Source organism: Berghia stephanieae, chromosome 2, assembly GCF_034508935.2.
Source record: "Berghia stephanieae isolate SIO BIC M18660-M18661 chromosome 2, UCSD_Bste_1.3, whole genome shotgun sequence".
Taxonomy (NCBI): domain Eukaryota; kingdom Metazoa; phylum Mollusca; class Gastropoda; order Nudibranchia; family Aeolidiidae; genus Berghia; species Berghia stephanieae.
Window position 1 is genome coordinate 7289641 of NC_088361.1, and position 15757 is coordinate 7305397.

The 15757-nt window shown below is 33.8% G+C and overlaps 1 protein-coding gene across 2 annotated transcripts in view; it reads right to left on the reverse strand.

Moving 5' to 3' along the window:
• Positions 1-445: 445 nt before the first annotated feature.
• The window catches only part of LOC144964250 (uncharacterized), a 28358-nt gene continuing 13046 nt past the window's right edge, over positions 446-15757 (reverse strand). The window contains exons 3-11 of one of the 2 annotated variants that reach the window (XR_013643786.1): positions 15287-15401; positions 14373-14521; positions 13004-13078; positions 9633-9737; positions 6110-6292; positions 5115-5195; positions 4275-4364; positions 2190-3111; positions 446-1794 (exon numbers count right to left, since the gene is read on the reverse strand). Coding sequence is in view for 1 of the 2 variants with exons in the window: in XM_078898304.1 (XP_078754430.1) it covers positions 4299-4364; positions 5115-5195; positions 6110-6292; positions 9633-9737; positions 13004-13078; positions 14373-14521; positions 15287-15401 (774 nt within the window). In the remaining variant the exon portion in view is untranslated. Of the gene's footprint in view, positions 1795-1972; positions 3112-4274; positions 4365-5114; positions 5196-6109; positions 6293-9632; positions 9738-13003; positions 13079-14372; positions 14522-15286; positions 15402-15757 lie in introns of those variants that run through there. The other variant, XM_078898304.1, reaches the window with a different exon arrangement.

Genomic DNA, 15757 nt, shown 5'->3' on the forward strand with positions numbered 1-15757 from the left:
TGCATAAATGAAAAACAGTTACTTCATTTAACAGATTGCAATTTAATTCATATTTGTATAGACACATGATTGTCGATCCTTTAAACAAAAAACTTAAAGTTTATTATTTTTCTGGCCCGAAGTGCTGATATTTATGTTGCCTCCTCATGTATTGACAGCCTCGGAGATCTTCATGAACTCTACAACCATTCTTGGTTATCATTCCACAATTTGAATTATTTCATATAGACATCACATGCATGCATCAACGATGTGATAGTGATTTGCAATCCCAACTACACATCATTATATTAGAAATAAAATGAATTGACAGGACAATATCCTGGGTCCAATACATTAACTGATTAAAGCATCAGTCCCTTTCATGTCACTGTTTCGCTAGATCTAATACAGGCCCAGTTATCCATACGCTTGTTAGGTAAATCATGTTTTCTTTTTTTTAAAAATCTTTTTGGTGGAAATTTGAGAATAGTGACAAATTTGTCAATTGTTTACTTTAGATCTAAAATATTATGTTTCAAAAGCGTCATGATATGATATTTTTAAAAAATGAAGTTGATTTTATGTAATATCAAACACAAATCCGTTTCATAACAAATTATTTGAATAACCCTAATCTTTTTTTCCGGATTTTTACAGGGTTGTCAACCTCAAATGATGTCAACATTTAATAGAAATGTTAACAAGAGCGTATAATAATATGTACAAGACAAGTAACACATAAGTCGAACGAATAAAATGGTTATCTTGGCATAACTCGGTTCACACATCAATCTCCTAATCTGAATAATTATTGGCCAATCGCTGCTGTTTATTCCTCTGCTTGACAAGCATCAATATATGAGTAAAATATAAAATTCGGTGGAGAGAGAGAGAGAGAGAGAGAGAGAGAGAGAGAGAGAGAGAGAGGGAGAGAGGGAGAGAGAGAGAGAGAGTGAAAATTTTCTTCACTTTTTTTTATCAAAAGGAGTAACTATAACGAGCTCCATTTTTCTTGTTTTATCTCATCTCTTCAAAGCGTGTGCTGATGAAACACATTTCATAATTTCAGTAGAAGCTGAGAGTTCCCGTGGAAAATCAACATGTCCAAAAAATAAAAACCTCTCCAAAAAAAAACAAACAAACAAAAATACAACTAGATGTCTAGATATGCCCTACACAATAATAGTGGATGAAGCTTTCATTATAGCTGTCTATTTAAAAAGAAAAGACAAGATAGATAATATAATAATAATAATAAATTCGTGTCTACTCCTTTACTCCATTGTTTCCCTTTTTCTTTTTTTTTCTATTTGTTATACGTTTTTTTCTGTCACCCAATCTCGAAACCACTTTTTTTTTTAAACTTTGGCCAGAGATGTTTTAATTCATACAGTGATAAATTGAATCTTCTCCCCAAAAATGTGTCACATTTTCTTCTCTACACCTTTTCGGCAATTTTTTTATTTCTTGTAATAACTGTTTTTATATCGAACAATTAAAAATTCGTAACCATAGAGGCAAGAAGAATAAATCCCCTCAAAAACGTCATTGGCAATCTTCTCAACTTTAAATAACATGTATATGGTGAATAAGTTTTAATGATTATATTTGTGATTGTTCAAGATGTAAATAATGAGTATAGATGCCACGCGTTTGTCCAAAAAAAAACAAAAAAAAAAAAAAAAAAAAAAAACAAACATCCATCAGCCGGATATAATGTACCATCACACAAAACAATGTGTGACCCCTAAATGTTTATAGTCTGATTAAATGAAAACTACTCATAAAATGACTGGGTATAGATAGAATGCGCTTGGCCAAGGAGTTCACAACATTGCCATCCGGAAGTATAACGGACCAACACACAAACTCTGTGTAACCATGAACTTTTATAGTCTGGTTAATACAGTTTAGTGAGAACAACTCACAAACGCGGATGGCAAAAACAATAACAAAGGCCTGAGTGACGTCATCTGCATACTATCTATAGAACAGAGACTATCTATAGATAGTATGCAGATGACGTCACTCAGGCCTTTGTTATTGTTTTTGCCATCCGCGTTTGTGAGTTGTTCTCACTAAACTGTATTAACCAGACTATAAAAGTTCATGCTTACACAGAGTTTGTGTGTAGGTCCGTTATACTTCCGGATGGCAATGTTGTGAACTCCTTGGCCAAGCGCATTCTATCTATAGAACAGAGTAACGTCAATTTCGTTTTATCTATAGTTATGATCATATCAAGGCATTTTTAAACCGGAACCTTTCCTATTTTTTGTTCACAGGCTGGTGACCGAAATCAAGTCTTACTGAGATACATTATGTTAATTCCCGATTTGTCGATAAGTCTTAGACTTGATTCTTTTTGAAGCCTTGGGTAAGACTTTTTGACAAGTTGGGGGTCATCTTATTTATTTTAGATAAATATGTGAAGTAAACGTTTTTCTGGCCAAAATGAGAAAAGGGTCTTTTGTCAGTAAATAACAGATTTCCTCACCGAAGGACTCATCAAACAGTTTTACAAATTTCAACTGTTGCCAGACAACCATGTCGTTCATCGTCATATGAAAACACATCGCAGTTTAATAAATTACTATTCACATCTTATAAACAATAGAGCAATAACTGCTAAATGTAAACGTCTTGTAAAACAATTAATTATGTAAAAAGAAAAAGGAAATTAAAGAAAAGGGACTTCAAAATCATATTTATATAAATACTATACACGAAGTTATTATTCGTTATCGCAACAATAAGAAATAAATGTCTTTAAGCCCTCACTCACATACATAATTGTTTTCCATTTCTGAATTTATTGCTTGGCTTGCATACAAAGGATCCATTTTCAAAATGTTTCTATTTGTTCTTTGATTATACTTTCCAATAAGTAAGTCTCATGTAATGAAACTTCTCAAAATTTAAAAGATTAAAAACAAAGGTTTATAAACAATTGAATACAAAAAATAAAACGTTATTTCATTCAATATATTCGGCACATATTTTTCACTTAAGACAAACAAAACACGATAGGAATTTATTTTGAGCATTAATAAATAACATAATTTGTAAAGATAAATACGACAAAACAGCCATGGAACAAAAAGGTTTCCATTATCACAGTTCAACGTTCTGTGGATAAAGAAGTAAAAGATATTGATGATATTGTGAAAATATGAGATCCGTATCCTTAAGCATCTTGCCCTTTGTAAGCAATTAATATAAACATTTCTTTTCTAAGGTCCGTCCTTTATTACGAAAAACTCTCAAGTTCAATATTATAAAAATGTTCATTGTCATTTGTCTTCAACATAAATAATATTAGAAATACTTACAAAATTCTTTAATAAAAATTCGCTGTTTAAATTGTATTAAGTTAACCAGCATTAAACACTTTTTTAAAGAGATGCTATGCGTTTAGATAAATTACTCACAACATCCACCAGCCGTGTAAAAGCTATCAACAAACAAAACTGCGTATATCGCTGAACGTATATTATTATAGTCTGATTGATATAATTTAGTGAGAACTTATCACCAAAATGGCTGTCTAAAAACAACAATAAAGAGCCAGTGACTTCCATTTCGTATTTGGTGTTTTTTCGGGCTCAGTTAGCAATAGATCGGCAGCAATCTTGTACATTCTCCTTCACATCAATACGCTTCAACAGTCGTAACGTCACTCCCCTCGTAATGACGCATGGTAACTTAGTAACTGGCTCTAAACTATCGGAACAGTGGGGATGCCCTTATGAAATATTTCTCCGACGAGCATAAAAGTGTATCCAAAGGAAAAAAAAACATTATAAATCTGATCATGTTTTGACTTTTACACATTCTGATCACAAGACATATGAAAAGTTCTAGCCAGCATGAAGAATAAAAAGTAACTATTTTCTTTGTTTAGAGCCACGATGGCCGCTGTTGCTGGGCGACATGACATCAGACTATTGAATCCAATACGATTCAATAGTCTGATGTCACGCCGCCTGGCAACGGCAGCCATCTTGGTTCTAAACAAAGAAAATCATTACTTTTTCATGCTGGCTAGAACTTTTTATATGCCTTGTGATCAGAATGTGTAAAAGTCAAAACATGATCAAATTTATGGGGTTTTTTTCCCCTCTGGATACCTTTTATGTTCGCCGGAGAAAAATTCTACGGCGTCCGCCATTGATTCCGAATTATAAGAGCCAGTGTTGCTAAGTTACCATGCGTCATTAGGAAGGAAGTGACGTTACGACTATTGAATCCTATTACTAGCTATATCATATTAATAAGGAAGTAATTCTTACCATAGATATGAGCTTGGCCAAAACTTATATAATGTCTATCTTGTTGTCCATTGTGCAAAGAATCCAAATGGTGAAAAAGATCAACACAAACTGTAAAATAGCATGCATAATAAAAGATATTAGACACAAAAATATAATGTGGGAAAACAAAAAAAGAATGAAATTCATTGCTGTATTGATAGACAGGCATAAAATGACTATTCCATAATTATGTCAATAGATAGAGATGAGTGAAAACTATTAGAAAATATCATAAATATATACACACATGGTTTGTGTATGTGTGTGTGTGTGTGAGTGTGTGTATGTGTGTGATAGATAAAAAGCTTGAGTTCTATATTCACTAAAGGTGTTCAAAGCGCTTTACAAAGGGTACCTTCCGATCCGAAAGCGAGTGTCATACCACTAGACCACATAGCCATAGTAGTAGTAGTAGTAGTAGTAGTAGTAGTAGTAGTAGTAGTAGAAGTAGTAGTAGTAGTAGTAGTAGTAGTGGTGGTGGTGGTGGTGGTAGTGTAGTAGTGGTAGTAGTAGTAGTAGTAGTAGTAGTAGTAGTAGTAGTAGTAGTAGTAGTAGCAGTAGTAGTAGTAGTAGTAGTAGTAGTAGTAGTAGTAGTAGTAGTAGTAGTAGTAGTAGTAGTAGTAGTAGTAGTAGTGACAGTTAGTACGGGTCGCATCTAGACAGATAGATCGAGAGGAGAAAGAGAGAGAGAGAGAGAGAGAGAGAGAGAGAGAGAGAGAGAGAGAGAGAGAGAGAATGAAGTTAGGCAGATCTCATATTATGTACACACAAATAAATTAAAATATTATCAACAGATAGATAGTTCTCGTCTGTCTTTACCTGAGCGGCCAGTAACAGGACGATGACGGTAACAACCAATGCATTACTTAGGATCAGGTCAAAAAGTTTGTCATAACAACCCTGAAATTCATGATGAAAAAGAAATGCTTTGATTATAGAGAAAGGGTTTCTTTCGTTTATAGTATTTTGTGAATTGCCCTAACTACTTTTATAGAATGAGACTGACGATAGAACTGTTTGCTGTTTGCCAGTCAGAGAAGTTGCGTTGATTAGCTTCCATGACATTATCTTTGACCGACTATCAATGGTTTATGATAGAGGTACACTTCTGTGATCATAGAAAATTGGGTTATAGATATACTGTCAAATTTGGTGAGTATCTGACAGAGAAGCAAAAACACGAATAGAATAGTGCGATCTCAGACAGTTTAATCCTGGGGTCAAATCCGTATGAAATTTCTCCCTTTTTTAAGCCAAAAGACCTGCCTTCAATTTTGGATATATCTGTTATGAAAAAATTGCCTTATATCAAAATATCAAAGTGAATGTAATCTGAAAAATCGACTCGTCATTTTATTTTCAGGGAAGACCATTTTCAGGCTTGTCTTTATACAGCCGTAGTCTGAAAAACAACAACAACAACAAAACAAACAAAAAACCAAACAAGTATTTAAAATTTTGGCCTGAAAATGCGTCCTTCAAATATCGATCGATTAAAATGACCCTCATCTTGGCAAAAACTCTCACTCCTGGGATTTTGCATGACCCATATATGGGAGTTGATACCAAAACGAGGGTCATTTCATTCGATCAATATTTGAAGGACGAGTTTTCTGGCCAAAAATTGAAATAAGTGTTGTTGTTTGCTTTTTCAGTGTACGGCAGCATAGTAGTATTCCCCCCCCCCCCCCCCCCAATGGGTATTTTATTTCATTCAGACCAGATTACCTCGAAATATCTACGCATAGCCCCCAATCCAAACTTAATGTTCTAACATAAATCCAATAAAAACAGTTAATTAATGGAGCACTTACCGTCTGGTAATAATTCGTTGATGTGGATAGAGGAGCCTTGGCGCACGTGTAATCCGTCGATTTGGTGACGCAGCAGATGACGGGGGTCACCAGACCTGAGACAGCGTTTCCACCGATTGTACTTGGGGGCCAGTTAGCCAGACCTGTAAAGTCGTTGTAATCATCCATCCCGCAACATTTCTCCTGTAAGTACAAATTATCAGGTGAAGATTAACCATTATGCTACAAATGCACAGTTTCGAAATACTATGAGACAGTCAATTATCGGGTGAAGATTAACCTTTGTGCTACAAATACACAGTTTCGAAATACTATGAGACAGTCAATTATCGAGTGAAGATTAACCTTTGTGATACAAATGCACCGTTTCGAAATACTATGAGACAGTCAATTATCGAGTGAAGATTAACCTTTATGCTACAAATGCACCGTTTCGAAATACTATGAGACAGTCAATTATCGAGTGAAGATTAACCTTTATGCTACAAATGCACCGTTTCGAAATACTATGAGACAGTCAATTATCGGGTGAAAATTAACCTTTGTGCTACAAATTAAATACACAGTTTCGAAATACCATGAGGCAGTCAATTATCGGGTGAAGATTAACCTTTATGCTACAAATTAAATACATAGTTTCGAAATACTATGAGACAGTCAATTATCGGGTGAAAATTAACCTTTGTGCTACAAATTAAATACATAGTTTCGAAATACTATGAGACAGTCAATTATCGGGTGAAAATTAACCTTTGTGCTACAAATTAAATACATAGTTTCGAAATACTATGAGACAGTCAATTATCGGGTGAAAATTAACCTTTGTGCTACAAATTAAATACATAGTTTCGAAATACTATGAGACAGTCAATTATCGGGTGAAAATTAACCTTTGTGCTACAAATTAAATACATAGTTTCGAAATACTATGAGACAGTCAATTATCGGGTGAAAATTAACCTTTGTGCTACAAATTAAATACATAGTTTCGAAATACTATGAGACAGTCAATTATCGGTGAAAATTAACCTTTGTGCTACAAATAAAGCATGTTTCGAAATACTATGAGACAGTCAATTATCGAGTGAAAATTAACCTTTATGCTACAAATGCACCGTTTCGAAATACTATGAGACAGTCAATTATCGGGTGAAAATTAACCTTTGTGCTACAAATGCACCGTTTCGAAATACTATGAGACAGTCAATTATCGAGTGAAGATTAACCTTTGTGCTACAAATACACAGTTTCGAAATACTATGAGACAGTCAATTATCGAGTGAAGATTAACCTTTAGTGCTACAAATGCACCGTTTCGAAATACTATGAGACAGTCAATTATCGGGTGAAAATTAACCTTTGTGATACAAATTAATAGCAATTTCGAAATACTATGAGACAGTCAATTATCGGGTGAAAATTAACCTTTGTGCTACAAATAAATACACAGTTCGATCACAGTCAATTGTAATACTTTACAAATCATTCGAATATACAGTCAATTAGGAAATACTTCTAAATAACCTTGATACATACATCATATCGAATAACTTACAAACTTCGAATACAAGTCAATCGGAAACTTGAAACAGTTCGAACAGAGGTATTAGGAATATTGTAATCTTCGAAATAGAAATCATTATCGAATTAACTTGTCAACCTGAAATGAGCGTCATAGTGAATACTGCTCAAACTTCGAAATCATGAGACGCAATAGTGAAATACTTGTCAACTTCGAATATACGTCATATGTAAATACTTGCTAAAACACTTGAATTATAGAACATTGTGAAACTGTGCTAATATACAATTCGAAAACAGTCAACGGAATACTTTAAATATCTTCGAATAAATCATTAGGAATTACTGACAAATTAACATTCGAATTAGAGACAGATCGGTAATACTTTCTCAATTAAACATTCGATAATCAATATGTGAATTACTTTTGATAAATACACTTCGATCAATCAAGTAATACTTGCACATATACAATTCGATCATGAGACTCATGGAAATAACTTGCTACAAATCTTCGAATCATGATCATGGAATACCTTCTACAATATACATGAATACAACACATACGGGAAACCTTTGTACAACAATTGAACAAATTATAATACCTTGCCAATAATCAAGTTAACGATCTCAATTACTTGACAAATACCATTCGAATATCATCATTATGTGAATATGCTAAATAAACATTGATTAACATCAATAGAATAACTGACAATTATCATAAATAAACATCATCGTGAATCTGACATAAAGTCGAATATCTCAATCGGAAAACTTTACAGTTTCGAAATACTATGAGACAGTCAATTATCGGTGAAAGATTAACCTTTGTGCTACAAATTAAATACAGTTTCGAAATACTATGAGACAGTCAATTATCGGGTGAAAATAACCTTTGTGCTACAAATTAAATCACCGTTTCGAAATACTATGAGACAGTCAATTATCGGGTGAAAATTAACCTTTGTGCTACAAATTAAATACAAGTTTCGAAATACTATGAGACAGTCAATTATCGGGTGAAATTAACCTTTTGTCTACAAATAAATACAAGTTTCGAAATACTATGAGACAGTCAATTATCGGGTGAAAATTAACCTTTGTGCTACAAATTAAATACACAGTTTCGAAATACTATGAGACAGTCAATTATCGGGTGAAAATTAACCTTTGTGCTACAAATTAAATACACAGTTTCGAAATACTATGAGACAGTCAATTATCGGGTGAAAATTAACCTTTGTGCTACAAATTAAATACACAGTTTCGAAATACTATGAGACAGTCAATTATCGGGTGAAAAGTAACCTTTGTGCTACAAATTAAATACACAGTTTCGAAATACTATGAGACAGTCAATTATCGGGTTAAAATTAACCTTTGTGATACAAATTAAATACACAGTTTCGAAATACCATGAGGCAGTCAATTATCGGGTGAAAATTAACCTTTGTGCTACAAATTAAATACACAGTTTCGAAATACTATGAGACAGTCAATTATCGGGTGAAAATTAACCTTTGTGCTACAAATTAAATACACAGTTTCGAAATACTATGAGGTAGTTTCTGAAATCATTATTTTTCCAACACGCACAAGAGAGAAAAATCATAAAAAAAGAAAGATTCCATTATTGCCATAATTTACAAAATGAGATGAATCCCTTGATTATAAATTGTTTTTCTACACCTTCTTATAGAGAGTTACGCGTAGTGATATTATTTATTTTATTTAAACCTGTTGTTTTTTTTTTAAATTATACGTGGATTCTTTCCCCCCCCCCCCCCCCCACCCTCCCTTCCTCTTTAAAATTAAAACTGTAGAAAGCTTTTACTTTTACGACAGCCTTGAGTGGGAATTTAGCCGGTCGGCGTTACTCATCATCAGAAGATTGGGCCAATCTAAGTATCCCAATGTTCATTTTTTTTCTCCCGTTCTTTTCTTTCTCCGCCAAGAAAAAAAATAATATTATAATCAAAAAGTTGCAGGGCATACGTACGTAGTTCATGAGAGCATTCCATGCAAGACTGTTTGCATCGTTACCTTCGATACCGGCGTAATCGTCTAACGTGTCCTTGATGTAGGGCTTCACCGTGCTGTCGAACTGGAGAAAATATCATTATGTTACACATTTGTTATAAAATTAAAAAAAGAAACAATGGATGTTTTGATTAACAGCAACAACACGAAATTGGTAATTTACAGATTGATATAAATGACATGTAATTAGCAATAAGAGAATCACCGCAATTTTACTTTGGAAAAACTTAACTGGTCAGTCCTACACGAACGGTAAGGCAAACACTTCTTTTTGATTACATAACAGAACAATATAGTCTCTATGAGTTTGTAGATGCAATTCAAAAAAATGTATATCAATTTTGTATTTAAACCATAGACTATAAATTCGTAATCACGCTGATTATGAACTAACAAATTACCGTATTACAGAATCGTACAAACAAAACTACTTTGGCGCTAAAAGATGTCTTAAACTCGTATAGGCTACAGCTATAACAATATTTCTATAATATTTTGAAAAATGGAAAATATAAAATAAACCATTGACTATTTTCTACTCAAGCTTTAGCGGAAAAAAATGTTGCAATACATAAAAGTCGAACTATCATCAATATATATATATATATATATATATATATATATATATATATATATATATATATATATATATATATCCTTTCTTAAAAAAATATAGCATTGTGGAGAAAATTGTGCTTATTTGAGTCAATGAAAAAATTGACACGGCGCACAACTCTACTGAAAGATTTGAAAATTAGAAATGTATTTTTTACAGATAGATAAACAGATAACTTGATTTCCTTTTATAATTTAAAGTCAGTTTGACAGTTCGTTGAGTCAAACAGATATCATAAAATATGTACCAACGACGACACTTGACTCCGAAAATCAACTAATTTTGTCACTGTAAAAAGTTGTCAATTTGCGTCATCTATTTATGACATCAAGTAATATTATTACTTCCGTTGTGTTGTTGATTTAGCGGATTTCAGTCGCCATTTTGATTCTTTTTTTACTATTAGGGTTAGCTCGAGAGGTTAGTCATAAGTGTTATTAAAGGTGCTAGGGTGTTTGTTTTTCCATAAGTTAAGTAAAGGGGAGACATTCCGAAAGCTCCTACATCCCCAGTATTCTTTAAATTTGTATTTTCACTGTTGATATTTTGTCAGGCATTTATTTATTCAGTTAGTCATTATATAGAAGTATTTTTAAAACTCTAGAACAAACCTGCAGTCCGAGAGTTGTTTTTTTCTATTAGGGTTAGCTCGAGAGGTTAGTCATAAGTGTTATTAAAGGTGCTAGAGTGTTTGTTTTTCCATAAGTTAAGTAAAGGGGAGACATTCCGAAAGCTCCTACATCCCCAGTATTCTTTAAATTTGTATTTTCACTGTTGATATTTTGTCAGGCATTTATTTATTCAGTTTGTCATTATATAGAAGTATTTTTAAAACTCTAGAACAAACCTGCAGTCCGAGAGTTGTTTTTTTTTCTATTATGGTTAGCTCGAGAGGTTAGTCATAAGTGTTATTAAAGGTGCTAGGGTGTTTGTTTTCCATAAATTAAGTAAAGGGGAGACATTCCAAAAGCTCCTACATCCCCAGTATTCTTTAAATTTGTATTTTCACCGTTGATATTTTGTCAGGCATTTATTTATTCAGTTTGTCATTATATAGAAGTATTTTAAAAACTCTAGAACAAACCTTGATAGATTTGTGAAAGTTTAACATTTCCTTATTTGACCATTGTTTTGATTTTCGCCCGCCATTGTGATTTGTTAAGTATTGAAAGGTAGTGCAAAGCAGTCCGAGAGTTGTTTTTTTACTATTAGGGTCTGCTCGAGAGGTTAGTCATAAGTGTTATTAAAGGTGCTAGGGCGTTTGTTTTTCCATAAGTTAAGTAAAGGGGGGACATTCCGAAAGCTCCTACATCCCCAGTATCCTTTCTTAAAAAATATAGCATTGTGGAGAAAATTGTGCTTATTTGAGTAAATAAAAAAATTGATACGGCGCACAACTCTACTGAAAGATTTGAAAATTAGAAATGTATTTTTTACAGATAGATAAACAGATAACTTGATTTCCTTTTATAATTTAAAGTCAGTTTGAAAGTTCGTTGAGTCAAACAGATATCATAAAATATGTACCAACGACGACACTTGAATCCCAAAATCAACTAATTTTGACACTGTAAAAAGTTGTCAATTTGCGTCATCTATTTATGACATCAAGAATTATTATTACTTCCGTTGGGTTTTTGATTTAGCGGTGATCAGTTTTGTTATGTATGTTCTAATTGTGTGTATGTTTGTGTGTGAGTGTGTGTGTGTGCGTGTGTGTGTTTGTGTTTGTGTGTGTGTGTGTGTTGTGTGTGGTGTATACATTTGTGTGTGGGTGTTGGCATTTTTCAGCAAATCGTGGCATTCATAGTGATATTATTCACTTGATCACATGAAGGCATTTCAGTCGCCATTTTGATTCTTTTTTTACTATTAGGGTTAGCTCGAGAGGTAAGTCATAAGTGTTATTAAAGGTGCTAGGGCGTTTGTTTTTCCATAAGTTAAGTAAAGGGGAGACATTCCGAAAGCTCCTACATCCCCAGTATTCTTTAAATTTGTATTTTCACCGTTGATATTTTGTCAGGCATTTTAAAAACTCTAGAACAAACTTTGATAGATTTGTGAAAGTTTAAAATTTCCTAATTTGACCATTGTTTTGATTTTCGGCCGCCATTGTGATTTGTTAAGTATTGAAAGGTAGTGCAAGGAAGTCCGAGAGTTGTTTTTTTTTTTACTATTAGGGTTAGCTCGAGAGGTTAGTCATAAGTGTTATTAAAGGTGCTAGGGTCTTTGTTTTTCCATAAGTTAAGTAAAGGGGAGACATTCCGAAAGCTCCTACATCCCCAGTATTCTTTAAATTTGTATTTTCACCTTTGATGTCACGGGTCAGAGGCTATAGTGGCTTACACTTCATATTGGGCCACACAGAAAAATCAACCGAAGATATACCAAATTACACAGACAACGTTGTTTACCAATCTGCCCTCATTAAATGATGGTGAGTACAGTATCGAATGAAAATAGTTCTTTCCCCGCGAAATTGCGGGCTTTTTACTAGTATATATATATATATATATATATATATATATATATATATATATATATATATATATATTATTGTTTCACTAGTGGGCTTAAATCCAAATCCATTGGCGGTCCCTGCTCCGAATGAGATATTGATCAATAAATTTTATTGATCTCAAATAAATGAGCCTTCTTCAAATGCACTACCCACTGAAAAGTAATGACCAATCTTAAGAAAAACAACAACTCACCGTTGATTTGTCGGCGTAAACTGCAATGCAGACGATGAGCTGGACCAAAAAGATGGCTGCTGTAGCTATTACGTACTGTGGAAAAAAAAGGGGGGGGGGAATCCCGTAAGCATTGTTTTGATGATTGAGAGTTATGTTTGCATCCTAAATGCCATATGGACATGATTATACATCCAAAAAAATGTTAATAACCTTCTATAACAGTGGTCCTCACACTGGAGTCTGCGGTTTTCTTGGGGACCGCTAAACTCATTTTGGCGGACTGCGAAAAGGTTGGTCAATTTTACTATAGTGATAAAGGATTTTAAGACATATCTACGATAGATAGGAATTTCAATTCGTTTCAGTAAAGAAAAGAAAAAGCAACAATGTTTTACATAAACCATAGATGTATATCCTTTCTCTGACAAAAAGTGATTGCTTTTGAATGAAAGCAGCTTTTCAGAATGAAAAACAATGAACTTCATCATGCACACAGCATCCACTGGTCTATCAAAGTTTTCACTTAGGGACCCGAAGACGTCCGAAATGTCATAGGAGACCGCTGGTTGAATTTTCTTTTGGAAAAGTTTAAGAACCATTGTTCTATAACTAACATTTCATGTAATAATACTTGATAAGTAGCACGTAATCCGCAGAACTTACGATGTAATTTTAAAACTCTCTAATCAGATTTAAGAAATCTAATAGAGGTAATCTAATCATATTAATTATTGGTATATCGTTGACATGGTTTGCAATTATTCATTTCAATTTCCCTTAATGAGGTAAAAAAAAAGGGGGGGGGGGTGTTAAGATGTCTCCAATCTCAGATAAGCGTTCAGGCATTGTGTTTTTTTATATCATTGACGTTTTGTGTGGCTATGTGGTCTTGTCACCCACCTTCTGACTCAAAGGTGCATGGCTCGAGTCCCGCACTAAGCGGCACATAGCTAAGACCTTGGAGAAGGACCCAGGTGTAAAATGAATACCTGGCTTTTCTCTGTCGGAAAAAATTGTAATATCACCCAACAGGCGTTATGTCTCATCCCACATGTTAAGTGTTGCTCTTGGCTAGGGACCCCTTGTAAAGCGCTTTGATCGCTTTAGTGTATATTACGCCATCTAAATGCTCAGGTTTATTTTATCTCGTTGGCCAAGACCGGTAATATGGAAACTTTGAAAAAAAAGTGAATCTTATCCCAAAAAAAAAATATTTTGAAGACCTTCGACAGTTTTTCTGTCTAACCAGGTACTGATATCATTCGAGATTTTATGTTCCCTTGATACAGATTATCAAAATCACTCGAGGAACATACGAAGTATTTCCAAATAAATATTGTGTCCGTTGGATTCTAAGGTCTTTTTTAGGGAACCCTGAAACACTTACCACAATGAGAACGATTTTCAAGGTATAGCAGCCACCGATACAGCCGAGCAAGGCCAAAGCGCCAGTGACGATGCCAATGACAATGAGAGCGTAGGCCACGGGCACAAGGAAGTCACTCAAAGACAAGTCACTCGTGTCCACACTGGCACCTGGAACAGATTAGTTGCAGTGGTTTTATGGAATGATCACCATCAAAATTTGATTCACACACACACACACACACACACATACAAACACACACTCACACACACACACACACCCATATATATATATATATATATATATATATATATATATATATATATATATACTCGATATGTATATATATATGTATATATATATAGTATATATATATATATATATATATATATATATATATATATATATAATATATATATAAATTATGCCTTTTCCGCCACGACATCATAATAAGACATCGTATCCTAGGAATTCCACGAAGGAATATAGATAACTCATCAAACAAGATGTCTGATGTCAACAGGAATCACCCATGTTGTCCAAGTGAGCAAATTGGAAGTTAATAATCTTGTTCATTGAAAAAAACGAAAGTGCCTGAAGCGGGACTCGAACCCGGGTCCTTCCGGGTCACAGTGCAATGCCTGAACCACTCGGCCACTTGGACCCCCCCCCCCGGGTATATTATATGTGTGTGTACTTTGGTGATTATACAATTTTTTTTATTTTGTTTTGTTTTTTTGTTTTTTTTTTGCAGTTGTTCTTTTAGTTTTACAATGTTTAATTTTGGTTTTGTTCTTGGAATTTTTAAACACAACTGTTTAGATATCATTTCCATGTTGTGTACATTAACGTTTACCATTGAAGAGCGTGGAATGTTATAGGCATTCAAAACCAATGGCGTTTAGATGTGAATCCAAGGAAAAACAAAGAGTTACCTAAATCGTTCACGGAAGTCTCAAGCTTTGTCTGCCACTTGTCCAGCAAATCATTGTAGATATCTTTTCCTGCCACAATGATAATGCCGAGGATTATCATTACCAGGGATAACAGCTGTAAACAGAAAAAGGGTAAGACATTAAAAATGTAACAGTATGCATAATGCCCCTACTACACAACTAGCCCTTTTTATTAATAAATGAAATATTTTCCTCTATATACAACTATTAGCAGTTATATAATTGCTGCTGGTTCTGCTGTTGCAGTTGTTGCTGTTGCTTATACTTCTGTCACTACCACCAGTACTACTAACTGTCACTATAATTACTAAACATACTACTACTACTACTACTACTACTACTACTACTACTACTACTACTACTACTACTACTACTACTACTACTACTACTACTACTACTACTACTACTACTACTCTGCTGCTGCTACAGTGGCTTCTTCTTATTCTTTCT